This window comes from Podarcis pityusensis, assembly GCF_964106645.2.
Source record: "Podarcis pityusensis genome assembly, chromosome: 2".
In the NCBI taxonomy this organism is placed as follows: Eukaryota; Metazoa; Chordata; class Lepidosauria; order Squamata; family Lacertidae; genus Podarcis; species Podarcis pityusensis.
The window spans coordinates 33,892,433-33,918,595 of NC_138029.1; the positions used below are offsets into that span (position 1 = coordinate 33,892,433).

The 26,163-nt window shown below is 45.4% G+C and overlaps 2 protein-coding genes across 4 annotated transcripts in view; one reads left to right on the forward strand and one right to left on the reverse strand.

The window, feature by feature from the left end:
• The window catches only part of CD300LF (CD300 molecule like family member f), a 104,337-nt gene that overhangs the window by 63,837 nt on the left and 14,337 nt on the right, over positions 1–26,163 (reverse strand). For 2 of the 3 annotated variants that reach the window (XM_080993965.1, XM_080993962.1), the window contains one exon: positions 24,648–25,523. The exons of the other annotated variant lie outside the window; for it this stretch is intronic. In XM_080993965.1, the coding sequence (XP_080850091.1) occupies positions 25,440–25,523 (84 nt within the window). In that variant the 3' untranslated portion in view covers positions 24,648–25,439. Of the gene's footprint in view, positions 1–24,647; positions 25,524–26,163 lie in introns of those variants that run through there. 3 annotated transcript variants of the gene reach the window in all.
• RAB37 (RAB37, member RAS oncogene family) overlaps positions 10,122–26,163 on the forward strand; it is an 81,659-nt gene continuing 65,617 nt past the window's right edge. The window contains exon 1 of the mRNA XM_080994066.1: positions 10,122–10,488. Coding sequence (XP_080850192.1) covers positions 10,369–10,488 — 120 coding nt within the window. The 5' untranslated portion in view covers positions 10,122–10,368. The remainder of the gene's footprint in view (positions 10,489–26,163) is intronic.

Genomic DNA, 26,163 nt, shown 5'->3' on the forward strand with positions numbered 1-26,163 from the left:
ATTCTTCCATTTTATTCTCAGCTGTTGTTAATGCTACTGGGCCAAATTTATCCTTGAGGTGGTGGGCACCTCTCCTTCCCTTCCTCTCCTTTGAGCCAGAAGGCACACTCCTGATCAATTTGTTTTAGTGTAAAACACAGAGGAAAATGCACTCAGGAACCTTAGAATGAAGGGAAACTTTCTGTACCAAGTCTTCCCCAACCCAGTGCCTTAATAGGAAAACCATAAAGAGACAATGAATTTCTTGTCTAGCTGGTGTGCTGTTTTAGTTTGTGGTGGTCTGGGGAGCTCCAGAGAATGGGCTCCTTCTCCCATTAGCCCCAGCCAGCATGGCCAATGGTCAAAGCTGAGGGGGGCTGTAGTCCAACTACACTTGAAGGACCACAGGTTAGCCAATCCTGACCTTAAGCCTTCACTAACAGGGGGAAACATAATGTAGTGTCAGCCATTGCTGAACTTGAAGATGTCCAGACTGTGCTCTCAGATGCGTGTGCATTGATTTTGTAGCTCTTAATGCAGGCTATAATAATCTTCTGTTTTAAATAAGGAATTGTTGTGTGCTGTATTCTTTTGCTATGCGACTGATTTCACATTTTACTCTGTTGGCGTTTGCATAAATGAATATTTCAGTGCTGTTCTGAGGGGTTTTCTATAAATAGCCAAACATGAATGCTCATGACAAGAGTGAGAGTCCAGGGAATTCAAATGGTTTCTTAAAATTCACAATGAGGTCACTTTAAAGCTATTGCCATCCACATAACAGTCACTCTCTTGATCTGCCAAACACGAGGTCCCTGAGTGAAGATTTTAAAGGTGTTAACTATCAGCCAATATGATGCAAGATGGATGTCACAGTGTGGGGAGGGAGATGGTGGCTGAGTTTCCTTGAAAATCAGGGTGCAAGTTCAAGTTGGTTTCAGATGTTATGAAGGGACAGACTGTTCAGGTGACTCTGGAAGTAGTAGACGAAGGGATACCACATGCATCTCACTAAGTCTGGGGGAAGGAGCTGGGAGATGCATGAGTTGCCTTTCAGACTTTAAAAATTAGCGGGTGAAAGAGACCCAATTTAAATGTACAGTGGTACCTCAGGTTACAGATGCTTCAGGTTACATACACTTCAGGTTACAGACTCCGCTAACCCAGAAATAGTACCTCAGGTTAAGAACTTTGCTTCAGGATGAGAACAGAAATCATGCTCCGGCGGCGCGGCAGCAGCAGGAGGCCCCATTAGCTAAAGTGGTGTTTCAGGTTAAGAACAGTTTCAGGTTAAGTACGGACCTCCAGAACGAATTAAGTACTTAACCTGAGGTACAACTGTAGTAGAACATTTAAAAATGTCACCATTCACCTGCAGTCTGCAATGGCATAGTCCATTCTACTTCTTCACCACCCTATGACTTCATTTGCTGCTGTGTGGTGGACCCAGGTCACCAGGATAGGTGTACCGGTTCCTGCAAATCATGATGTCATAAGCCAGTGGCCTGTCATCCAATCATTTCTTGCTTGGGTTTACTTATTTTATATATCAGAATGCAGACACAGAGAGGGTCTGAACTCTCAGTAAGACAACTTGCTGATCCAATAAATTTGCTTAGAGCAGACTTCACAAACTTTGGCAGCAGGGTGGAAAATAAACCAAGACAAGGTTTCAGGGTCTGGGGTCTTAATGGCTCACTCTTCTAGACATTTGAAAGGAGAAAAGAAAAATAGACATGTTTGTACCAATTCTGGAAGGTTTGCTGTGGAATGAATGGATTGTCTGTATTTTATCATAGTTCTACGGATAATGGGATTCTGACTGTCCCATTTCATAATGCAAGTGTGTGTGAGGGTGTTTTGAACATAAGCTGTGTCATAAGCTCACACATGAACGTAGCCAGGATTTTTGTTGGGGGGTGGGATGCAGAACCTCAGATTTGTATTGATTTGGGGGGGCAGCTGCCCCCTGCCCCCCCTGACTGCACCCATGAGCTCACTGTGCATAGTAAACTGGCAGATAAAGGAGAGAACTGTGCAAAATCTTCTTCCCTGAGGTTCTGGCTTGCATTGTGCACAGAATTTCATTTGGTGTGTTCTCAAAAATAATTTTTAAAAACATTCACCTGAAGTGGCCTAGCCCAGAATGCTACATTCCCATTCTGTGTAATGCATAGGATGGCTCTCTGTGTGCTTGTTTAAATGGAAATGTCGAGGCTGGTTATTAAATGGTTAGGCCCTCCTAGCCTTGCATTTTACGGGACTCCCTAGTTCTTAATTCTCATTTCCGGTTGCTGGTTGTTGGGTTTCTGCTGCTTGTCATCTCCATACATCTTCCCCTGATGGAAGGAGAGTTTTACAGCTGACTAAAATAGCAGCTCAGTCTTAGGAAATGATAGAGCCTTTCTTCTTCCCTGCTTGCTACCATTCTTTCACTTTGTGCTACATTCGCTGCTGAGACCATTCATCTGATCCAAGCAGTTATGCCATTGGAGAGAGAGTGGAGAAAAAAGGCAGGCATAATTAACTTGGCCAGGAACAGTCATTGAGCTAGAAGTTCACGGATGTAGAAATGGTTCTCGGAATTGGCATGCGTGAGGATGGGGGGAGGTGACTTAGAAAAGAGCCCTGTGTATAAATAAAATATAAACCTAAGCCTTGCCTTACAGTACTGTGTGATTTAATTTTTAAAAAGATCAATTCATGCTAAGGTGATCTATAACTTTTAAAAAGAAACCGCTCGTAAACATAATTTGCCCTAATCCAGTAAGGGAGATTCCCTTGTCGGATTTGGAATTGTGCATGCAGGCTGCGTTATGAAGGCTGCATTGTAAAGCCTGTTTTGCCAGGAGGCTTTCAAAGGCACTTCCATGCAGACTACACAGTATAGAGTGTGTGTGTGTGTGTGTGTGTGTGTGTGTGTGTGTTCCGCTTCCCATCTCATGCCAATGAGAACACACAAGCTAATGATTTCAGCTGCCATTGTCATGTGGATGTACACCAATGTTGTCCACCACCCTGGGATCTTTTGGTAAAGGGCAGTATATAAATCATTATTAGACCATGTTGAAATTATTAGACTATGCCGGCTCTACCATTAGGCAGAGTAAGGAGGTGGCCTCAGGTGGCAAATATTGGAATGTGTGTGTGGGAGCAGCAGCCTTCCTGCCATTCCCCTTGAACTCCCTTGCTCTGTTGGATGACAGGGCTGCCCTGCCCTGCCCACACTGTCTGCCCTGGGCCCATCAAAGTTAGCCTGCCACCCTCTGGTGTGGTTGGGGACACTGTCCCATCAACTGAGCTGAAGCAAAAGTCGGCTTCCAGGCATTGACTTATAGGTGCAAAATGAAGTTGCTGCTCTTCATCTTGGGCAGCAATATTTTGGGCTGACACGTTACTGACTTAAAACACAGCTAGGTTACTCTTTTTTCAATTCAGAGCAAAGCTAAGTTGGGGGAGGGGAACACATAAAAATGCAATATTTCATTAAAAAACAACAACCAGCAGGGCAGATGTGAATTATGGTTAACACCAGCGGTGCACCACTTCCCACAACAACAAAGCACCCAATGCAGAGTAAGCAGGACGTGTGTACACACCCCGAGACTGTTAATTGCCATACAAAAGAAGTGCTGAAAGGGAAAGTGTCTTTCCATCATAGACAGGATGTTCTTTTGGTATAGCATAACTTCTTTGACTCTCAGTAGCCTCAATCCTATAGGAAGGACAACCTTCACCCGCACAACTATAGCTGTGCTCTAGATGGGGCAAGTAGAAATGATCTGTTTTCTTACGCTGCCTGCAATCCTCCTAATAGTAGCTATTGCAAAGAACCTGAGTCAGCTACACGAGCAAGAAAGTGCCATGAAGTCCTGTCCCTTCAGAAAAATGGCATGTCTTACATAATGGGAAAATAAGTGTGATTGAGGAGCTAATTTCACGTGGCCTCAGTTCCCCTCGGTTGGCTCATTTGCCATTCCACTTTTAAGTCCTTGTTCATGAAAACAAACCAGAAACTGAAGAGAGTTTGTATTTTGTCACAAGATACCAGTAACTGGTTTTAAAAGAGGATGTGGGAAACTGCAGTCATGGACAGATGCCTGACTAGCTAAGCAGGACATGTAGGTCTGTGCCAATAAGCAACTGAATAATTCTACATCCTCAGGTAAGACCATAAGGTCTTTGGTCACCTAATCTGTTTCCCAGAAGCAGAAGGCAGAACAGAAGTACAGGACATGTTCACAAGGGGAGACGTTTTGAGCAAAGACTATTGCATCAAATCAGCCTTCGCCAACTTGGTGCCCTATGGATATTTTGGACCATAAGTATCGGGCTAGAGGGAGATGTTGTCCAAAATATCTGCAGGGTATCAAGTTGAGACAACACACACTAGTTCCAACACCCAGTTCATTGGATTGCCTGTTTTTAAAAAAAATCTGACAGGCAGAAATTTAGCAGGTGATGCTTTTTGCAGATGAGGTTATGGGGGCAGCTTCACTGACTTCATTTCAGCACACTGGCTCACTAGTGAAGACACAGGAGCAAGGTCAGTTTAAAGTTGGCAGTCCTAGAATGTGATCTCCCATTATAATACGCTTACTAAACTGGTCCAGGTGATAGAAACTGGAGGATGAAAGGAAGCAGCACCAGCTATAGAGTTGGAGAGTACACAGAAGTGGTCACGCCTACCTCTGCAAGGTTGTTTTTTATACATACATATTTGCATGCATGCATACATAATTGTATTTGTATGCTGCCTTTCCACAGTTCAAGCAAAGCTCAAGGCAGCTTACAGTATGAAAAGCATTACAACATAACAAAAGTAGTCATAAACAATAAAGCATTAAAAATACACAACTAAACTGAACAATTTCCACATAAATAACAAGATCTAAAATAAAGATAGCCTCCCAAAAACAGCAACAACCCCCTTCCAAATAGCACCCCAGCCCAAGAGTCTGTTCAGCAGTCTCAGCTTTTGTAGCTGGAGTCAGTCCAGACCCACTCTCCTAGTCCAGGTGGGAAAAGGCCTGCAAGGCAGGGAACAGGTCTCCCGGGGGAGAGACATTCCAGAAAGTCACACATTTAATGTTTACTCCTTCAGTATTCTGATAAAATTGTCCCTGCTGCCTTTTGAAACAAAACAGTAAGATACTGTGGGGGGTTTTTTTAAACTCCTTGGTCTATACCAACCTGTCAAATGTTCCAGCATCGTAGCTGGAAAGCTGACATAACTAGCTACCATAAGGGAGACCCCTTGGAGGCACACAGTTGACTAAAAATATCCTTTCAGTGCACTTCATTGGTCTGAAGGTCAAGCATTGCTAACAACGATTAGGAAAGAGATCAGTTCTGTGAGTGCCCTAATAGAAAACTGTGTGTGTCCATACCTTGAGTAGGACATGCAGTTCTAAATGCTCTACAGTAGATCTAATAAAAAGCTGGAGCATTTCTTTCATAGTTTCACAGGCCATATAAAACCAGAGGGGTGCAGCCTGATCAAAATGAAGGCTATCATTCTCTGTTACCTACACACATCCAGTGTGTAGGCTTGGCAAAATTTCAGGCCAGGGTTAGTTTTCAGCAGGCCTTTATTTCATTGTTGTCCTTTGGTAGGGACGTGGGTGCTGGTGTGGTCTAAACCACTGAGCCTCTTGGGCTTGCTGATTGGAAGGTCAGCGGTTCAAATACCCGTGACGGGGTGAGCTCCTGTTGCTCTGTCCCAGCTCCTGCCAACCTATCAGTTTGAAAGCATGCCAGTGCAAGTAGATAAATAGGTACCGCTGTGGCGGGAAGGTAAACGGAGTTTCCAGCCGCTCTAGTTTCCGTTATGTTCTGTTGCGCCAGAAGTGGATTAGTCATGCTGGCCATATGACCCAGAAAGCTGTCTGTGGACAAATGCCGGCTCCCTCAGCCTGAAAGCGAGATGAGCACCGCAACCCCATGGTCACCTTTGACTGGATGTTACCTTTTTTTTACCTGTCCTTTGGGCTCGCTATTGTTGGCTCCTTTCCCTGAGATGGCTAATCCACGCTTATCCTGGTTGTGCCGCCAAATCTATGGCACAAAGGATGGTCCCATTTTGTTTCACTCTCTTGGGTAGCATTGTATAGCCTTATTGGAGTTTACCAATTGGGTTTGCTTTCATTGCTCCCGGACAGGAGGAAGGAAGTCGAATAACACCAAGGGTTGGTTCAGAGAAAGAGTTCTTTATTTTCTGCTCTCCAGAACAGCAGAAAGGTCTGGTGTGTCCACAGCAAGTCCAAAGAAATGAGAAATTTCATGCAGTATATATATCCTCCAGGCACCCTCTCCCCCTTCCCCAGCCACGTCAGCTTGTACACGCAGGTTGACATCACAGAAGTTCCTGCTCCGGCACTCTTAACCATAAAAGGGATTTCCTTCCTGCACTCCTGACCATAAAAGGATATTCCTGTTCCTACTCTTGGAGCCAGAGGTCACCATTTCCGAGAACACACTCTGGCGTTATTCCCAGACTTGGGTCTGTGCGTCTTTGTGGTCAGAACATAAGATAAGGCAGAAACGTGTTTTCTCTGTTCTACTGGTACAGTCAGGGTCATCCTTGACGTCACAAACTGATAAAGGAGAGAGCTGTGTTCTTGTTATGCATTTGCTCAACAGCTCAAGTTTATGCATTTTAGCTAAGGAAAAATAGGGATTTTGGTGCAGTTTAAAACTGCCTACACAGTCAGTTTTGGGTTTTGGGAAACCCATTCCTTCAGCATAATGAAATCCTGCAGAGCTGGAGGCGATTGTTGGAGAGACACTTTGTTCTGAGCATCAGCAAGCCAGGTGGAATTGTACATGATTAGTGGTTGTACTCTCTGCTATAAGAAACTGCTTGCTTCCAATATGCTCTGCTTGTATGTTTGCGCGTGCACACACACACACACACACACACACACACACACACACACCTAATCAAGTATTAGAAGGGTTCTGTAAATATTCAGTATTCCATCTAATTTAAATGGAAATTGACCTTTTAAAGGGCTAGCTCTGGAACTTCCCCTTTTCACATTTTCCTCCTGACCAGATATATGGATAAACTCTTCTCTTTGGCTGTAAACTGACATGAGCATCCCCGTGATTTAACAACATAATTTAGAAAGATAACCAAGATCTGGATAAATGCACTGAAAATTTGTTTCCAGCAACGTTCCTTTTAAAAAAAGAGAAAAATAGCTTGATGCTCCAAGATATTCTTAGGGATAGCAACAGTTACCTCAAACATGTGGTCATTCTGTCTCTTTCATACTAGGAAGAATAACTGTGTGTAAAGAAAGTTGTCGCCTTAAGTCATGCCCAGATTTTGGAAAAGAAATACAAACCACAGAAATCAATTCCACTTACATAGTTACCCTTACCTTCTAAAGAGGAATTAAATCTACTTGTCATACTATATAGTCCCAAACTCGAGCAGCAGCTTGTATGACCTATATCCTGTTCAATGCATCTTACATCTTGTTTATTGTTTTATTACATTTAGCCAGTCTGGTATAGTGGTTAGAGTGTTGGACCAGGACCTGGGAGACTAGGGATCAAATCCCCACTTGGCCATGAATCTCACTGGGTGGGCCAGTCACTTCCTCTCAGCCCTAACTTACCTTAAAGGGTTTTGTGGTGCAAATTGAAGGAGAGAACCATGTGCAGCACCTTGAGCTACTTGGAAAAAAGGTGATGTCAGGGGTTCAGGGACAGAGGCACAGGGTAGGCAGGAGATGGAGAGCGATGGGGATGAATCCCAGGACAGCGAGGAAGAGGATGACAATGACTCAAGAGATTCCATGAGTCTTTCCAGCGAATCAGAGGATTCCCAGAAGGGGGCGCCAGTGGTCAAGGCCAGGGGAGCCCCAGGGGGGACGTGTCAGGAGCAGGGGGCCAGCGGGGGATCCCAAAGTGGCAGCTGGGTGTCAGGACCAGCCTCCCCGCCAGATTGCAGCGAAGGGGGTGGAGGTTTCAGTGTATCAGGGGGAGCGGCTCCGGCAGCAGAGAGAGGAGGGAGGTCGGAGCAAGCCACCCTCCCGGAAGGGGAGGGGAGTAGTGAAGGGAGTAGTGTAGCTGTTAAAAGGAAGGTTAGAGGTTGGGCGCGCGCGCGCCAAGTTCAAATGTAGAGGCGCGCGGAAGTACAGGGAGCCCGGAGGAGGGGCCAGGTCCCAAAGCCCGCAGGAGGGGGCAAGAGCAGTCTGATTCCGCGTCAGAGGAATCCAGGAGGGGCGAAACCCCAGCGGGCAGAAAGACCCTGCGGAAAAGGAAAGAGAGAAAGAGGTGGAGCAGCGCAAGCCTCTTAAACTGGTGCAGGGGAGGGACAGATTCAGAGGGGACTTCAGCGGTCTAAGCCTAGCAGACGTAGGGCTGCGCGTCTCGGATGTGAAGCAAACAATGAACTGCAATAAACACTTTTGTATATAAGAAGAGGTAGGCGTTGGTCTTTTGTGAGCTGAGACTTGAGGCAGCCCTGACAGGTGAGATATAAATGCAATAAATAAACAGAATCATGTCATTCCTCAAAGGTGCTCAAGGTCACATGCATGGTTCTTCCCTTAATATTATCCTAACAGCCACCCTGAGAGCAAGACCAAGAGACAGGAAGAGGCCCAAGGTTTATGGCCAGGCTAGCATTTGAACCTTGGTCTCCCCAGTCCCTGTCCAACACTTTGACCATTACACCACACTGTCTCTCAGCATTACCTAGTCAGTCATTCCTTTTTCTTGGGAGTTTCGGTCCTTACTCAGGCAGAAATCTGACGGCAACAACTGTCAATCACTGTCTTGGAATCACTGTCAGTGAAACAAAGTTTGGAAAATTGTTGCTTTTTGCATTGTGTTTAATAATAATTATGGCGATCAATTTTGCTTCAGGTTCTGAATTTGCCTGGCAAACAAAAAGCATCCATATTATTGGTTGAGTATTTGAATGCTTGATTTAACGTCTCTTAATATCCATTGGGTATCCAGGGACGCGGGTGGTGCTGTGGGTTAAACCACAGAGCCTAGGACTTGCCAGTCAGAAGGTCGGCGTTCGAATCCCCACGATGGAGTGAGCTCCCGTTGCTCAGTCCCTGCTCCTGCCAACCTAGCAGTTCGAAAGCACATCAAAGTGCAAGTAGATAAATAGGTATTGCTCTGGTGGGAAGGTAAACGACGTTTCCGTGCGCTGCTCTGGTTCTCCAGAAGCGGCTTAGTCATGCTGGCCACATGACCCGGAAGCTGTACACTGGCTCCCTCGGCCAGTAAAGCGAGATGAGCGCCGCAACCCCAGAGTCGGTCATGACTGGACCTAATGGTCAGGGGTCCCTTTACCTTTACCTAATATCCAGGGGACTCTGTTTCTGGTATCTAAACGGAATCACTCAAGTAAGACTCTACCTCCCCCCCCCCCCCGAAATGCAAATGAAAGGCAAACTGGAGCAAAAGCTCCAAGCACCTTCTCAGTGAATGATTGCCTCCGGCAGCTCACTTTTATTTAGGAATCTGCTACATCTTCCTTTCCGAAGTTGTGTGGCTCTGCTTGCATCAATAATAAAATCAGCTCCCAAGAGCATCTGACAGCGGCAAAGAGGCTGCTCGCACCTGGAGGCAAGACGGATATTGAAAGCTGTTGGGGGCGAAGGGGCTGATCTTGCCAGATTTTACACCATATATGAGCGAACATATGAGCTGGACGTTCTCAAACACGTTCACTCCTTTGGTTTCCTCTGAAATCCGCAGTGATAAGTTTGAAAGTTGCTGGTAGTGCCGGAAAAGGAACCAGGGGGCAGTGTGATGTAAGAGGAAAAGCAGTGTTTATTCAAGTTTGGACACTTAAAGGGACGACGTCAAAAACCTTTATTACAATGCATTAATATCTGTTGGGTGGGGCTCGCCGCGGATGCAGCTGACGGCTTAGTCTCCCAGGTGTTGCGGGTGCTGTCCTTAGTGCTGATCTGTGACATGAAAGCAGCGCTTAGAGCGGGTGCGGTGGAGAGGTCTCCGTGGTGCTTCTTGGCCGAGGAGTTTCCGGTCTTCTGGTGCTGCCGGAGCTGGCCTTGGTGCTGAAACTCTGTCCAGGCGCTGCAGCTTTATGGATCAGTAAAAGCTGCAAGGTTCTCGCTTGCTCAGCACTTCGCAGTCCCAGGAAACCCAGATCGTCAACAACCGCCCCCCTCCCTCCCGCACGCCGCCGCCTCCCGTACCTTTAGCCTAGCTTCACTTCAGGGCGAGCTCTCTTTAGATGCGTTTCTTTCGCACCTTTTCCTTCTCCGGGAGAGGAGGAAAATGTAGCAGGCTTGAGTCCGGAGAACTGCTGCGCTCGCTTGCTGCATTGAGGTCTGGCCCGGAGCCGGCGCTTTTAGCATTGACGCAATAAAATTAGCCTGGAGAAGAGAAATGGAGACGTACTGGGGATATCAGAGCGGGGCTGGCAGCCCTTATGACTACTCGGGGATGGGTGCCAATGGGACTGGCATCCAAAGCAGCACTTACTACAATGAGGACCTTCTGCACAAGGTACAGATGTGTTCTGTGTGTGTGAGGGGGGGTAGTTGTAGGACGTAGGGCAGAGCAGAGAAAGAGTTAAAATTAGAAGCACTGCATGAAACAACATCAAGGAGACAGAACGCTATGGTACAAAGGAGAGGGACGGAGGCTTATTCAATGTGATCTTTATCGTTTATGCCTGGTGCTTTAGAAGTTGAATGTATGGGACAGGAAGTGTTTCACATCCTGCTTGTGAGCGTCCCAGAGGCATCTGGTCGGCCACTGTGGGAACAGAATGTTGGACAAGATGGGTCTTTGGTCTGATCCAGCAGGGATGGTTAAAAAGAACCCCAAGAAAAACTGTAGAGTTCTTAAGGAGAGCAAGTAAAAGAGATAGGAGAGAATTTGGTGCTGCATGTAAATTCATTGCAATTGCATACACCTTTATAGGGGAGGGAAGTTTAAACCAGATCCATCAAATGGAAATCAGCTGTGGAAACTAAACCATGATTTGTGCACTGCCTTTTTTTAAAAAAAGGACTCTGGTTCTAAGCTTGCATATTTTCATATAGCAGCTCCTCTGAGCTCCCGCTTGAACTATCCAAGTAAATATCTGCAATGTTTGGAGAGCCCAAAAGATGGCGAGAACGAGTCTTGAACGTGATGGGACATTAATGCCAGGCTGTGGCTTATTTATAGAACCCCATGAAGAACAGCACTGCAAGAAACTTCCAATTTGCCAGCAAATTACAGGGAATGGATCTGTTTTTGTCTACTGTGTTGTTGACACAACACAGCTGTTGAACAACAACTGTTAGTTAGGCCCCTTGTTTATTTCCAAGGACTAATTAGGATAATTTGAAGAGGAGATACAAACAATCATTGAATTTAAAGAGAAATAGGGTGTGTTGTCTAAAACGGACCCTAAGGGGAGTTTTTGGAAACCTGTCATGTGAACTATGTGGTTCCACCCTGCAATCAGAGTCTTTTGGGTGGAAGCCCTCTCTTATAGTGCCTGGGCAGCTTCTATTCTGGATAACAGGATTGTTGTGTCTATGTCATCCTTGTGCTCTGTATCTTTCTGTAGTCTCTCTCTCTAATAATAGCCTGCAGTCCTCAAGCCACTTATTCCTTACGACTCTAATAGTTCCAGAATTTAATAAGGCCTCACCTCTATTAACTCAGCTTAATGGGTTTGATGGCTGCATATTTCAGCCACGCAGGGTTCTTGGTTAGTATTAAGTTTTTGCTTCCAAATGCATCCATTTGTACCTATTCCCATCATCCAGTCCTACGTATCTAAGGTGTGTGGCTGTTGCTTCCACAAGATTAGCTCTTGGGATGGATTGATGCTGGGGTTGAATCTTTAAATGCTCTCTGTGGTTTGGGTGTTTGTGAGCCAGGTGAATTGCCAGGCTGCCTTGTTTCCCTTGCCCCCAGTTGGTGATAAAAATAAATACAGTGGTAAGGTAAGGTAAAGGTACCCCTGCCCGTACGGGCCAGTTATGTCCAACTCTAGGGTTGTGCGCTCATCTCACTTAAGAGGCCGGGAGCCAGCGCTGTCCGCAGACACTTCCGGGTCACGTGGCCAGCGTGACGAAGCTGCTCTGGCGAGCCAGCACACGGAAACGCCATTTACCTTCCCGCTATAAAGCGGTACCTATTTATCTACTTGCACTTAGGGGTGCTTTCGAACTGCTAGGTGGGCAGGAGCTGGGACCAAAAGACGGGAGCTCACCCTGCCGCGGGGATTCGAACCACTGACCATACGATCGGCAAGTCCTAGGCACTGAGGTTTTACCCACAGCGCCACCCGCATCCCCAAATACAGTGGTACCTCAGGTTAAGTACTTAATTCGTTCCGGAGGTCCATACTTAACCTGAAACTGTTCTTAACCTGAAGCACCACTTTAGCTAATGGGGCCTCCTGCTGCTGCCACGCCGCCGGAGCACGATTTCTGTTCTCATCCTGAAGCAAAGTTCTTAACCTGAAGCACTATTTCTGGGTTAGCGGAGTCTGTAACCTGAAGCGTATGTAACCTGAAGCGTATGTAACCCGAGGTACCACTGTAAATCACATACGATTTCTATAATATTTTACTGAGTTTTAGATATTTAAAATATTGGCTCATGAAGTCCAGTGCTGGGAAAGTTCTGTGATGTGTGAAAATACTGGGTTGTATCTTGTGTTAGTCCTACTACTCAGTCCTACTCAGTCATGTTCATTAATTTCAGTGGGTTTATTCTATCTTAGGTCTGTTAATTTCTATGCTAAGAAAAAACTTAATGGGATGCAACCCACCATTAATGTGTGTGTGTGTGTGCGCGCATGCCTGTGGTGTCATCTGCCCCTCCCATCAGCTTCCTTGACAATTACATGCTTTAAAATTTAGGTGATAACTTGTTTGCTGTGTGACATGTTCTTTCCGTGGGTTGGTCTGCCTCTAGGACAGAAGCATCAGTTCATTTCAATCCTTTGTTCGAAAGAAATAGAAGCAAGGTTTAGACCCTTTTTAATTATTCCTTTGGAGAGCTTTTCAAGGTTATTATAATCAAGGAGATGATGGGGCTCTCGTATACCACCTGAAGTCAAACCCCAGTGCACATGTGTACGTTTAATGACCTGGACTTCTCTGAAAACTGGTTGTTGTCTTGAAATTCAATTGCTTCCTTTCATTGTCTGGCTCATCTTCCCTCTTGTGGCTACATCAGCCCTATAAGTCTTGATATAAATAGGTTATTGAAGCCTGCACCTTGTCAGAAGCTTGTCAGACCAATTACAGGAGTACCAAACTTTTAAGGCTTCGTTTATCGTGCCCCCTGCCTTCTGATGAAGTCGGAGGAGCACCAGCAGTCTAGCTGTCAGCTCATTGTAATGTTGGCCTAGTTCTCTGGGCCAACTAGAAGTGACGTTGGGAAACCCATAATCAGATCTTCTTTGATTTTTTTTTTTTTAAATGCTAAATGAAGCCACCAGAGTGAGGGTGGAACCCATGGCCCTTCCAGATATTATCGGACTCCAGCTCCCATCAGCCCCAGCCAGGATAGCCACTGGTCAGGAATGATGGGAGCTGTAGTCCATCAATATCTGAAAGGCCACAGGTTCCCCACCCTGGGTTATGTTCATCCACTCAACAAGTGCCAGAGTCAGAGAGCAGAAGAAAGCAGGATAGACCAGCATAGAGGTGACTTTAGGTTAGGAGGAGGAGGAGACTTTCAGAAAAACTAACAAAGCAAGCAAACTCTGTTTCATGCTCTGCAGGCAAATGAAATGTGGAAATATCCTGAGTCATCAGCAAATCCTTCATAATACTCAATTTGGTAAACAGATTATGAACTGCAAGAACCTGGTTTCAATTGCTTTACTCCTAGGAATATTTCCTTAGTATTTGGCACCAGTTCATTCTCCCTTCAATAGTGGTGGCTGCCCCTGGGACCCTATTAAGGGGAGGATGGGAGATTTCAAACTGTGAGTGAAGGAAAATATGAGATGGGAAAACCTTCTAAGTTTCTCTGTCCTCTCCACCCTCTTCAAATTGCTTTCACATTTGATAATTAATGGGATACTCCTTTTTTTAAACTGATGCAGCATTGATGTGGGGTGCAGCTTCTGCTCCTGATTTAACCAGCTCCTGTGCTGAGGAGTGCTTTGTATGGAGAAGTGAGCTGTAAAAAAAGGAGAAACGTGATGTGAATATGCTGTAGGCTGCTTGTTAACGTTTTTGCAAAGCCCACAAAACAGCGGAGTGAAATGCCCCATTTTGGAGAACAAGTGGGACTTGACACACTTTTGGAAGGTAAGTTTCCCCAGCAGTGGCAATGCCCAAACAGGAAGTGGAACAAGAAGTTGCCACTATTGCTGTCCTGTGACAGCCCAAGGCTCACAGGGGAAGGCTAGAAGTGTCTGCTCTATGTTGGCAGGAATTCAAGGTACGTGCAGGACCTTGGAGAGCTCACAAAGTCCTATACTGCTGTCTATACAAATTATTGTCTTTGAAGCTGTGCAAACGGTTATCTCTGTAAGCACCTAGATGTAGCTAGAGCCTTATATGAGCTGACTGGATTTCTCATGTGGTGAGTCCCACCTGCTCTGGAGGTGTTGGTTATTAAAGGGTCCTCATCTTTTTTTGCAGTCTTCAGGTTCTCTGGGTCTGGGGAGATGGGCACTGTGGGAGACTCACCCTCTGAATTAGAGGGGGGTGGTAGAGTTGTGTCCTCCAGCCAGATGATCCTGAAGAAGGTCTTAGTAGTTCTTCCCCCACAAGCAGATCTAGAGCCTCATCTTCCTCTGTGTGGTCCATTGCACAGTGCATGGTTCCGAGGTGGTAGGTCAGTGGTATAACTCTTGCACTAATATAGCCAGCCAATTTGGACAAGCAGTGTTTCCTATGGGGATCAATGCAGTGACTGTCAGGAGCACAACTGAATCTACTTGCCACTTGCAAGTTCTTCAGTATAGAGGCCCCATTAGCCTGCACTGGACCTGTCATTTTTCTGTGCTTCGTGTATTTGTTGTAAATGGGTTATAAATTCTAGTGTCTTGGTACCAGCGAGGAAAGTGCTCATATTGGAGCATAACTGGGAAAGGAATACTTATAATGATTTGATATCACAAAGCTGGCTCAACCCTGCAGTGAAACTGCCAATGCAGCTTCCAGGACTAAGGAATTAAGGTTCAGCAGCTTTATATCCAGTGCCAAAGAAACTCTAGGATTAAAAGAACACTCTTGTCCTCTGGGAATTGGCCGAATGGAAATACTGCTGCTAGGTTCCACTGTATGCTATATATTCTGGTGCATGCATTTTATTTAAGTGCAAGTTCCTGCTCGATTTCCAGCAATTTTTCCTTCACTTTTTTTCTTGCCTATTACACTGCAAATGAGCTTGCAAGAATGGTAGGTAAGCAGAGCACACTGAAGGGCTTATGTTTCACGAGCAAACTGGGAACAAACTCTAAGCATGTGGCCCAATCAAATGGAAACTTCTGATGCCAACTTCATCTGGTGGGACTTAATGTTAGGATCTTGGGCACTGTGCAGCAGGAAACCAGGAACGAATGCTTCCAGGGTAGCACTGGTTTTTTATATAGGTCAGGTGAGATGAGATGGGATATCTCACTGTGTTGCCAGCTACGTGGATGTTATTGTGTAGAATGGAGAAGAATGGGACTATGGCTCTGCTCAGTTTTATTGATTCTGCTGATTTTATGGGTGCTGCTTTTACTGTTGTGTCATTTGTGTTGCATTTGACTTTTATTGTATTTTGTTTAATTTACTCTAAGTTAGATACTGCCTTGTAAGTTCATACTGAAGGGTTGCCTATATAGTTACTGAATAAATACATAAATGCCTAACCATTAGTCCTGTGGTTCCCAACATGGGGCACGCACCCCACGGGGGGGGGAGCAATTTGATTTTTAAGGGGTGCAATTCCAGAATGAGTTATTAACAGATAATGGCCTCTTAGGCTTCCTCCACATGAATAAGAGTTCACTTTTTGAATAATAAAAATTATATGTCATGGGGATGGGTGGGGAGTCAGGATTTTAGAGATGCTTAGGTGGGGCATGGCCAAAAATAGGTTGGGAACCACTGCATTAGTCAAAGCAAATCAGAACATATACCAAGCTGGACTATCTGGTGGCCAGTATCTTCTCTACTGCAGAGCAACAGCCCTTTCCAATTAAAGGATACCTTACTATTAATCACTTCTTCTCCCCCTTGCAACATGTCCCCTAGCATTTTAAAAGATGGCGGTAAAATCGTGTCAACACCTAAAGTTAGAACGTTATTATTTTGTGCCCTTTTAGTTCATTGTGGGTTTTTCTTTTTGCTTTTCCATTTTAATTGTATTCATTTTGTAAACCACCTTGAGAATATGAGGAAGTGGATATGTCTTAAGACATTTGAAGAACTGCAGGCTAGATTGTACGTTCCCTCCTAGCATCTCCCTTTCTTCCTTCTTCTGGAGAAACTGCAGTTTGCAGCTGAAAAACCTGACTGAACTGCATGATTCGGTGATAAAAATAAAATTCTGAATAATATAACAAAGTTCAACCAAAGGTTGTGGTTAGCACTGTGTGTTACTTTCTGCTTACCAAAGGTGGCTTCATGTGTTCAATTTTACAACTCTATATTTTGTAGCGGGAGAAGACAAAATTAAGGAGAGAGCTATACTGTATGTAATAATGAAACTGTGTGGAAATGTTTGTGCATTTGTCCTGCAGGGAGACTGTGACACTGCCACAATCCTACATGAGTCTGTGTGCAATGACCTGGATTTTTCTATCTTGGGCTTGATGTCAGTCCTAAGAAGGGCTGGGATTCTGCACCAGCGCTGCCCAGAAAAATAGGAGGAGGATTTTAATTTATCACCCATCCTAAGGTTCCAGGGCAGATTATAACAATTTAAAATAGTTTAAAGCAGTTTAAAAAACTTAAAATTTTAAAAAAATACAAGCACACAAAAAATATTTGGTGTGCACCACTACTATGATTAATGTGGAGTTCCTGAAGGGGAGGCAACATATACCATGATCTGGATTTGTGTGAGTTTATTTACAAATATGCAGGTTGAACATAGCAAAGGCAGACAGCTTAACACTCCGGCAACAAATTCTCTTCAGAGAGGCAGCAACACTGCCATCCCATCTCCTGTTACCTTTGTTGTTGTTGTTGTTTAGTCGTGTCCGACTCTTCGTGACCCCATGGACCAGAGCACCTGTTACCTTACAGAACCCTTAAATCAGCTCATCCCTCTGTGTATCTCTCCCAGGTTAACCTGGCCTCAAAACTGCAGTTTCTCTTCTGTTCCCTTACCATACCCTCCAACATTTCTCCGATGAAAATAGGAATGTCCAATTCAATAATAATTTTATTCTTTATACCTTGTCCATCTGGCTGGGTTGCCCCAGCCACTCTGGGCAGTTTCCAACATATATAAAAACATAATAAAACAAACATTAAAAACAATTTGCCTATACAGGGCTGTCTTCCAATATCTTCTAAATGTTTTATAGTTATCTCCTCTCCTATAGTTATAGCCTCCAACATTTCTCCAACAAAAATAGGGATGCCCTAAGGAAAAGTGGGACATTCTGGGGGTCAAATCAGAAACCATGATGGCTTCTTTAAATCTGGGACTGTCCCTGGAAAATAGGGACACTTGGAGGGTCTGCCTTACATCTGCATGCACAAACACACATGCACACAATTAGTCTTTACTGGGTAGGTGAGTATGTCACCTCCCAGAATCTCGGAGGTTTCTCTGTAATTCAGGATGCTCCAAGCTCTCTGTACCAAGAAACAATTGTCTAACAATTAGCTCCTACAGAGAGACTCTCCTGGACCATTAGCATTCCATTGTCAAGTACAAGACTGTCCAGGCATTGCCTTAAGCCACCCACTACTGATTCAATCCTGCTGACAGGTTACCCTTGAGGCAATGTAACTTTGGGCAGAAGGAAAAGGTTTCTTGCCTTAATGCAAACCCCGAGTGCTAGGCCTATTCATAGCAACCACATGGGAAACCCATAACAATGCTGTCCCCAAATACAGGGTTTCTGGGATTTGGTAGCAATGTAAAATGTGCATGTTGACACTGGATGATTATGTCAAAATGGGAATTTGTGAAGCTGAGAACAAGGAAGACTGTGAACTGACATCCATGACTGGACATCAAATAATCTGATCTATAGTCCCATTAAGCTGGAGAATTTGGGAAATATCAGTGCGGTTCTGTCCTTGAGTTACATGAGCTGAATGGGGATGGGATTGCTACTAAATCTTTTACATGGGCATAACTTGAATGCTAAAACTGGTACACCCACATGGTAATGGAATAAAAGAGGGTGGTAGAGGCAGATATTGGGACATGCTGGAGGTACGGGGTGAGTGTAGGAATGTTCAGGGAGGCAGGAAAGGATATATTGTTTAATTGTATCCTTTCCAACTTGCGTTAACAAGTTCTATAATTTAGCAGAGTAACATTCCCCTTTTAAACTTACACAGTGGATAGGTTTGCCAGGCTTGCTTAAGCCTCTAAAATAAGTTTCCTGGTAATTCCCCTTTATTCCCTCCTAAAAGGAACAGACGTGACAGTCTTGTATAAAAGGTATAAATTAGTTTACTCACATTTTCTCTTCACAGATGGATCCCAGAAGGCAGACTTAAGTTACACTTGGAATCTATCCCATAAGGAGATAGTGCCTTTGTCCTCTCTTGGCCAAGAGAGCATCTCAGGCTGACGAAAGCAAAATGGAGAAGAGAGAGGTGTTCTGGCCAGCCCTGTGCTTTTGTTACCTGCACAGGTGAGGTCATGCCCACCTCTGGTCACATGTAGAGGAAGTTTGTCCCAGCCCAGGAGGAAACAGGAAGTTTATCTGCTGGCTGGCCAAACATCCCTCTTCATGTCTAAACATGTCCACTCTAGGAACGTTGTATTTGACTGCTCTGTGTTTCACACCCCACAGTGAGAAGGTCAAAGAAGTAGCTAGCTTTCTCTTTAGGGGAAAGTTTGTATCTTTGTGGCAGAACATCTGCCTTCCATGCAGAAGTCCAAGTTCAATGTACCGCATCTCCAGGTAAGACTGGGAGAGATTTTGTGTCTGAAACCTTGGTATTTAGGGATGATAGATGTTGTAGTCCCAGCAACAGCTGGAGGGCCACAGGTCCCCCATCCCTGCATGAGTGGCTTAAATGAGCCATTATTGACTCAACCATCCATGTATGTAGATAAAACTGGCCTACATTTCAGGGCTTTGTGAGCTTCTCTCATATAATGTCTGTGGAGCACTTGGGAATAATGTACCCAGTTGGGAGTCTACAGGCAGGGAGGGTTATGATGGCAACATTCTGCAGATGGGGAATGTCTTCCAAAACAGAGGCAGAAAAACCTAATTGCTCTATTTTGCATCAGAACCTGTTTGCAGGCCTGAGTCACACAACCTTTATTGTTCCGTCTTTGGCCATGGTCAGTTTCACAGCCTGTTTCCCAGGGATTAAATTTATACCTTTTGGGAACACAGTGAGAGGTGGCAATTCTTAGACATGTAAACTCTGAATTTGTCAGGGTTACTTTGTCAGAAGTATAGGAGAAACCTGAAACCCAGAATTGGCTCATATAATTCCCTTGTGGGGTTCATGCCGATTGCTTGCTGTCAAGCCAAACAAGGACGTGAGTAGCAGTTATTCCACTGTAATATATTTGGGAGCTGCCATCTGCCTACCTATCTTTTCCATTCAGAGAAATTATATTGGATGCTGTTTTAACTCTAGTACAACAAGCCACCTACTATTAAGTCATTATGCCAGCTAATAGTGTATGCATGGGCCAAATATAAATATACTATTGATGTTTGGTTTCCCATCTCTTCCAAAGAACTTATGAGCCCTGCATGCATGCAATTTCCATTCATTTGAGAGCTAATGGTTTTGATTAATATTTAAGGAACAGAATATTGAAAGCCACCCTGGTGACAGAGCGATCCAGATCGTTTAAGTGAACTGTGGGTAAATAATGGGAGATTGAACCCCACACCATTCAGAGAAGCTGCGGAATATTTTCCAGCTCTTATCAATACAGCTGGAGAGCAGCCTGTTGATTTTAATCAGTCCTCTTGAAAGTGCAACAATGTGTTGCAAATAATAATAATAATAATAATAATAATAATAATAAATTGTATTTATATCCCGCCCTCCCCAGCCAAAGCCGGGCTCAGGGCGGCTAACAACAATCAAATAATCAAACAATCAAATAATCCAACATTCTAAAACATTTCATTATAAAAATTAATTAAAATCAAATTAATGGCAACTGGTAAGCAAAGTTCTGTGCAGGTTGCCAGAGGAGGGAGTCAGGCTGGGCCCTGACCAAAGGCCTGGTGGAACAACTCTGTCTTGCACGCCTTGCGGAAAGATGTCAGGTCCCGCAGGGCCCTAGTCTCTTGTGACAGAGCGTTCCACCAGATTGGAGCCGCAGCAGAGAAAGCCCTGGCTCTAGTTGAGGCCAGCCTAACCTCTCTGAGGCCTGGGACCTTCAGGATGTTTTTATTTGCAGACCCGTAGGTTCCTCTGTGGGGCATACCAGGAGAGGCGGTCCCGTAGGTACGAGGGTCCTAGGCCGTATAGGGCTTTAAAGGTTAAAACCAGCACCTTAAACCTGATCCTGTACTCCACCAGGAGCCAGTGCAGCTGGTATAGTACCAGATGAATGTGATCTCGCAGCGAAGACCCCATAAGGAGTCTCGCCGCGGCATTCTGCACCCGCTGGAGTTTCTGGGTCAGTCTCAAGGGCAGCCCCACGTAGAGCGAGTTACAATAATCCAGTCTGGAGGTGACCGTCGCGTGGATCACAGTGGCTAGGTCAGGGCGAGAGAGATAAGGGGCCAACTGCTTAGCTTGGCGGAGATGAAAAAATGCCGCCTTTGTTATAGTTGTAATCTGCGCCTCCATAGAGAGGGAGGTATCAAAGATTACACCCAAACTCTTAACGGACGGTGCTGGCACTAATTGCACCCCCGCAAGAGATGGGAGTTGCCCCCCCAATCCCATATCGTCCTGTCCCAGCCAGAGGACCTCTGTCTTCGAAGGATTTAACTTCAACCGGCTTCCACGTAACCATCCAGCCACAGCTTCCAAACATCTGGTCAGTGTGTCTGGGGCCGAGTCAGGATGGCCATCCATCAACAGATAGAGTTGGGTGTCATACTGATGGCAACCCAGCCCAAAACTCCGGACAAGCTGGGCGAGGGGGCGCATAAAGATGTTAAAAAGCATCGGGGAGAGAATCGCACCCTGAGGCACTCCACACACCAAGGGGTGGCGCGATGACAATTCCCCCCAAGCGCCACCCTCTGTCCCCGACCAGAGAGAAATGAGCGCAGCCATTGAAGGACTGTGCCCTGGATCCCCACGTCGGCAAGGCGGTGGTCCAGGAGTTTGTGATCAACCGTGTCGAAGGCTGCTGACAGGTCTAGAAGAATCAGCAGCCCCGACCCGCCTCGATCCAGCTGCCTGCGGAGATCGTCTGTTAGGGCGACCAGAGCCGTCTCGGTCCCATGACCAGCGCGGAAGCCGGACTGGAATGGATCCAGAGCCGATGTTTCATCCAGAAACCTACCAAGCTGTTCAGCAACCACTCTCTCAATCACCTTACCCAGGAATGGAAGATTCGAAACCGGGCGGTAATTGGATAGATCTAAGGGATCTAATGATGTTTTCTTTAAGAGCGGGCGCACCACTGCCTCCTTCAATTCCCCTGGAAATATCCCGGTGCCAAGGGACAAATTGATGATATCCCCCAGGGGGGCCCGCACCTCGTCTGGACACGCTCTAATCAGCCAAGATGGGCACAGAGGAACACGCAAATATCAAGTCCCTCCTGTCATGTGATCCCTTTCTTCTTGGCTGAAAAATCACCACGCATTTGAATAGCTGTGGGAGAGAACAAAGAGCCAAGCTGTAGTTCTTCTCTTCCTCTTCTCTTGGACGCCTTGGCACCAATGAATGACAGCCCACATACAAAGACCGCTCCCCACATCAAATGGGGGGTGCCTTTTGTGTGGTCGCACGCAGCCCCCCTGGATCCCAATGCGGCTCCTGGCTTCATTCTCCCTGGGCTGGATACCTGGAGGTTTCAGGCCTTGGGTGGAATCCTTTAGTCTATCTTCCTAAATGGAGGGGGGCGTGAAGCGGTGACCCACATCCCCCTTGTGGCAGTGATCACAGGGTTCCCCGTTAAAGGGGTCTTGAGGGGAGGCATTGGCCATAAGCCGAGTGGTTGCCATTGCTCTCCCCTGCAACAGCTCTCTGCTTGAACATATGTTCAATTTAATAAAGTTGTGGCCAATTTTAATCCCATAGCACGTTGTCTTGAGTCATTATTCCACTCAGGGGTCAACTGGGGGGGTTGGGGGGGGGGTACTCCACGCAAACATTGGCTATGTGCACATTATACTGTTTGAAGCACAGCAATTCCCTCAAAGAATTCTGGGCATTGTATTTTGTTGAGTGTTGCTGGGAATTCTAACTCTGTGAGGGGTAAACTATAGTGCCCAGAATTCTTTGAGGGAAAGGCTGTGTTTTGAATGTGCTTTGAAGGTATAGGCTGGGTGCATACAACCACTGCCTGTATCCTGCTACCATGCATTGTTTTCCAGAGGTCTTTACTTCTTTCAGTGGTGGGGAACCTGTGGCCCTCCAGATGTTGCCACACTACAATTCCCATCAGCCCCAGCCAATATGGTTCCTGTCTGCCTTCTCCAATCAGCTTGAAGTACTAAGCGTTCCTTCAGTGTGTTGTACACAAGAATGTTCCTGAGCCATTTTCAGACTGTCACTATCTTGTGGGCCAGATTCAGTTTTGTACCAACAAATTTTAGTTGTGCAATGAAAGTGGATCTGGTGCTTTTCTGTGGAAAACCCACTTCCAAAAAAGAAGAAGCAAAAAAGCAAAATACCCCCCCCCCCAAGTTTTTGCAGTAAGAAAACGATGGCAAAGTACACTGGAAAGTGCGGTAACAATTGCTTAATGTGATGCCATCTCATGTCTGCCAGCAGAACAAAAGCCCAATAAACAGTGGATCTATCATCTTCCCACAAATTTTGTGAAAACAAATTGGGGCGCGTGCTCAATAAATAGGTAATCTGGAGGAACCCCTGGATTACAAAAATGGCCAATGGGGTTTTGTTTCTTGTAGAAAACAAGGACTGAGGAAAGAAGCTGGTGTAATGCTTCTTTGTTAATTTTTTAAAAATATTTTTATTGATTTTTACAAATTTATATAATCCTTTGAGATTTTCTTAATCTCTTGACTCCCCCCCCCCCATCCCCAAGTCTACACATCAATGCAGTTTCTATAATTTTCTTTTTTCTTAGTTATCCATAAACTTTGTTACTTTAGCTGGACTTTAAAAATCACTTGTAATGTTTTAATTCGTTTACAATGGTCTCCTAGATAGGTTATAAATTTTTCCCATTCTTTTCAAAAGTCTTTATCTTCTTGATTCCTGAGTCTCTGGGTTAGTTTAGCCATTTCGGCATAATCCAGCAGTTTGGCTTGCCATTCTTCCCCAGTCGGGATCATTGCTTCTTTCCACCTTTGAAGCCGATGTAATGCTTCTAATGCATTTGAGGACTCAGAAGTTATTTTCCACCTCGGGCTGAAATAGGCAACTGTGCAGGGCAATCTTATACATGTCTACTAAGATGTTAAGCCACACTGAGTTAAATAACACACTCCCAGGTAAGTGTGTAATAGCCTTAATTTTATTTTTCTCTGTGATGGTTAGGGAAATGGGAGCGTGAGTTCAATACTGCAGGACAGGCTACTGGACCAAGTGGAGTGAGTTCTGAAGATCCAAAGCCCAGCTTGTCATTGGTGGGAGCAGCCTCCTGCAGTCCTGACATACTTGCTTAGGGCTGGGATAGCTCACAGGTGCCCTCCAGATGTTGGACTACAAATTCCCATAAGCCTCAGGCAGCATGGTCAATGGGGCGGGATGATGGGAGTTGTAGTCCAACGAAATACATGGAGGGTACCACATTGGCTACCCCTGTACTAGAGTGTGAAGACTATAGGACTTATTTCTGGGTGCAGACACATAAAAGATTGCACCATTAGTACCTCCCATGTTAAGTAGCAAGAGGGATGTTTTCAGTAAGCGAAGTATGGAAATGCAATATGCTTTTAAAATGATACGCACAAGGAAGGGGCTTCCTGAGCAGGGAGACCTGGCTCTTTAAGGATTCGGTATTCTGCTGATTCAGTTTTGCCTGCTTTAATGAGGACTCCTGGGACCATTCACAAGATCCAACGTCCTCTTCAAGTAAGGAGCAACTTAACAGAGTATCTGTTCCCAATTACAGAAGGAAATTCAAGCTCACGCCGCCATGGATATTTCCAAACAGCCTCTTGGGCAATAGTGCCTGGATACTTCCACTTTCTCTGCAGACAGGCCAATCCCCCAGCCAGCAAGCACCCACCAATGAAGAACTGTTCTGAGCCTCCAGGCTGAGCATATCCTCTCCTCCTCCCCACTCCAGACTTTAGCTTTTGATTGGTTGTCTCACTATCAGAAACCACTTGTGTCCTGTTTCTTAATTGCACCCATCCCAGGAGAATTTCCCAACAGCCGTTCTGAAGTTTCGAATAAGCACCACAGTAACAATCATGCAGAAATGCACACAGATTACAAACAGCTTGTGATACTTCATTGGCTCTTGATATCAAAGGTACCTTACAGATAGCAATGGACTCACAGGAAAGCACACAGCAGCGGTCGTACAATAACATGGCAGAACGTAAAACTCATTGATGTAAGAGAAATGGTGTGGAGAGCAAGGGATGCTTGAGAAGTCTGATTTCTGCTGATTCCAATGCAACTTGATCTGATCCACCCCATCCAGATCGCCCCATAGATTTTGCACTTCTTCAGATTTGCGATCTAGTTCTTGGTTTATAGATACATTTAAAAAATTCGCACAGGCTTTTTAAATGTATACTTTAGGATTCCAAATGTTTGCAATGAAATAGAATGTGTTTTATCTTGTGATAAAACATTTAAATAATTTTCTGTCGTTTAAAAAAAAAAAGCACAAAAATGGAATGGCCTTAGGAAAGAACTCGAGCAAACCAGGCATGAGCTTGTTCCATCCCTGTCAGGGACCTATGAAAACATCACAGCTTATTAGACTGCTCCTTTGAGGCAGGCAGGCAGGCTTAGTTTAACATGGCTTCTTGACTGTAGCTTTCTTCCGAGGTTCCTGCAGTGGTAAGGATCAGCTACAACTCATCACAGGCCACTGGGGATCAAGTGTGTGGAGTCCAGTCATACCCCTGTAAGTGACAAGGTGTTGCAACAGTCCATTATTGGAAGGGGAGAGAAGCAGAAAGGGAAAGTGTTCCACGAGGAAGGTCCCAACTATTTTTCCTTTTCAGTTCACAGTACTCGATAGTCATCAGGATTTGAACTGGGTGCCTACTACATATTGGCGTACGTAGCTTCTTCAACTGGACCTTGAAAACTTAAGGAGGCATATGATACCTGTTCTGTAGCTGTAGGAACCTAGAAAGTGAAAAAACAACAACACTGGTCAAGGAGGCAGGGACTATTGCAAGAAGAGAAAGCATTGCAGGGTGCGAGGAGGCAGCGTTGTGTAGTGCAGGGGTGGAGAACCTCAGCCCCAGGGGCCAAATGTGGCCCTCCACACCTCTCTTTTTGGCCCTTGGGACTGTCCCCAGGCCACACCACTTACTGGCTAAGCTTTGCATTCTCATTGAGTGTTTTTGCCTGGCTGCCATATGTCCGTGAACTCCGATTATGCCTCTTGCTTGCCTGGTTGGAGGTGTGCAAGGGGTGTGCAGAAACAAGGTAAAATTCGCAAGCAGTTTGTGCAGAAGGGAATGTGGGCCTCCAGCTAAAACAGGTTCTCCATCCCTGTTATAATGGGCAGTGTGTTCTATTTGGACTGGGGAGAGTCAGACCCAAACCCCAGAAAACTGGGGGGTTCTAATTTCTCTCAGCATAGCCTATCTGACAGGGAGCCCCAAGTCTCAAACATGGAGGGAAAATCTCATCAACACTGGCAAACAGTCTATTCCAATGGAAAGAGCAGGGAGGCAGGCTCTCAAACGACAGTCAACCCACAAGCCTCTCAGAGCCTGTCAAAGATCCTGTTCCTTGGAGGAAGCGCAGGATAATCCCA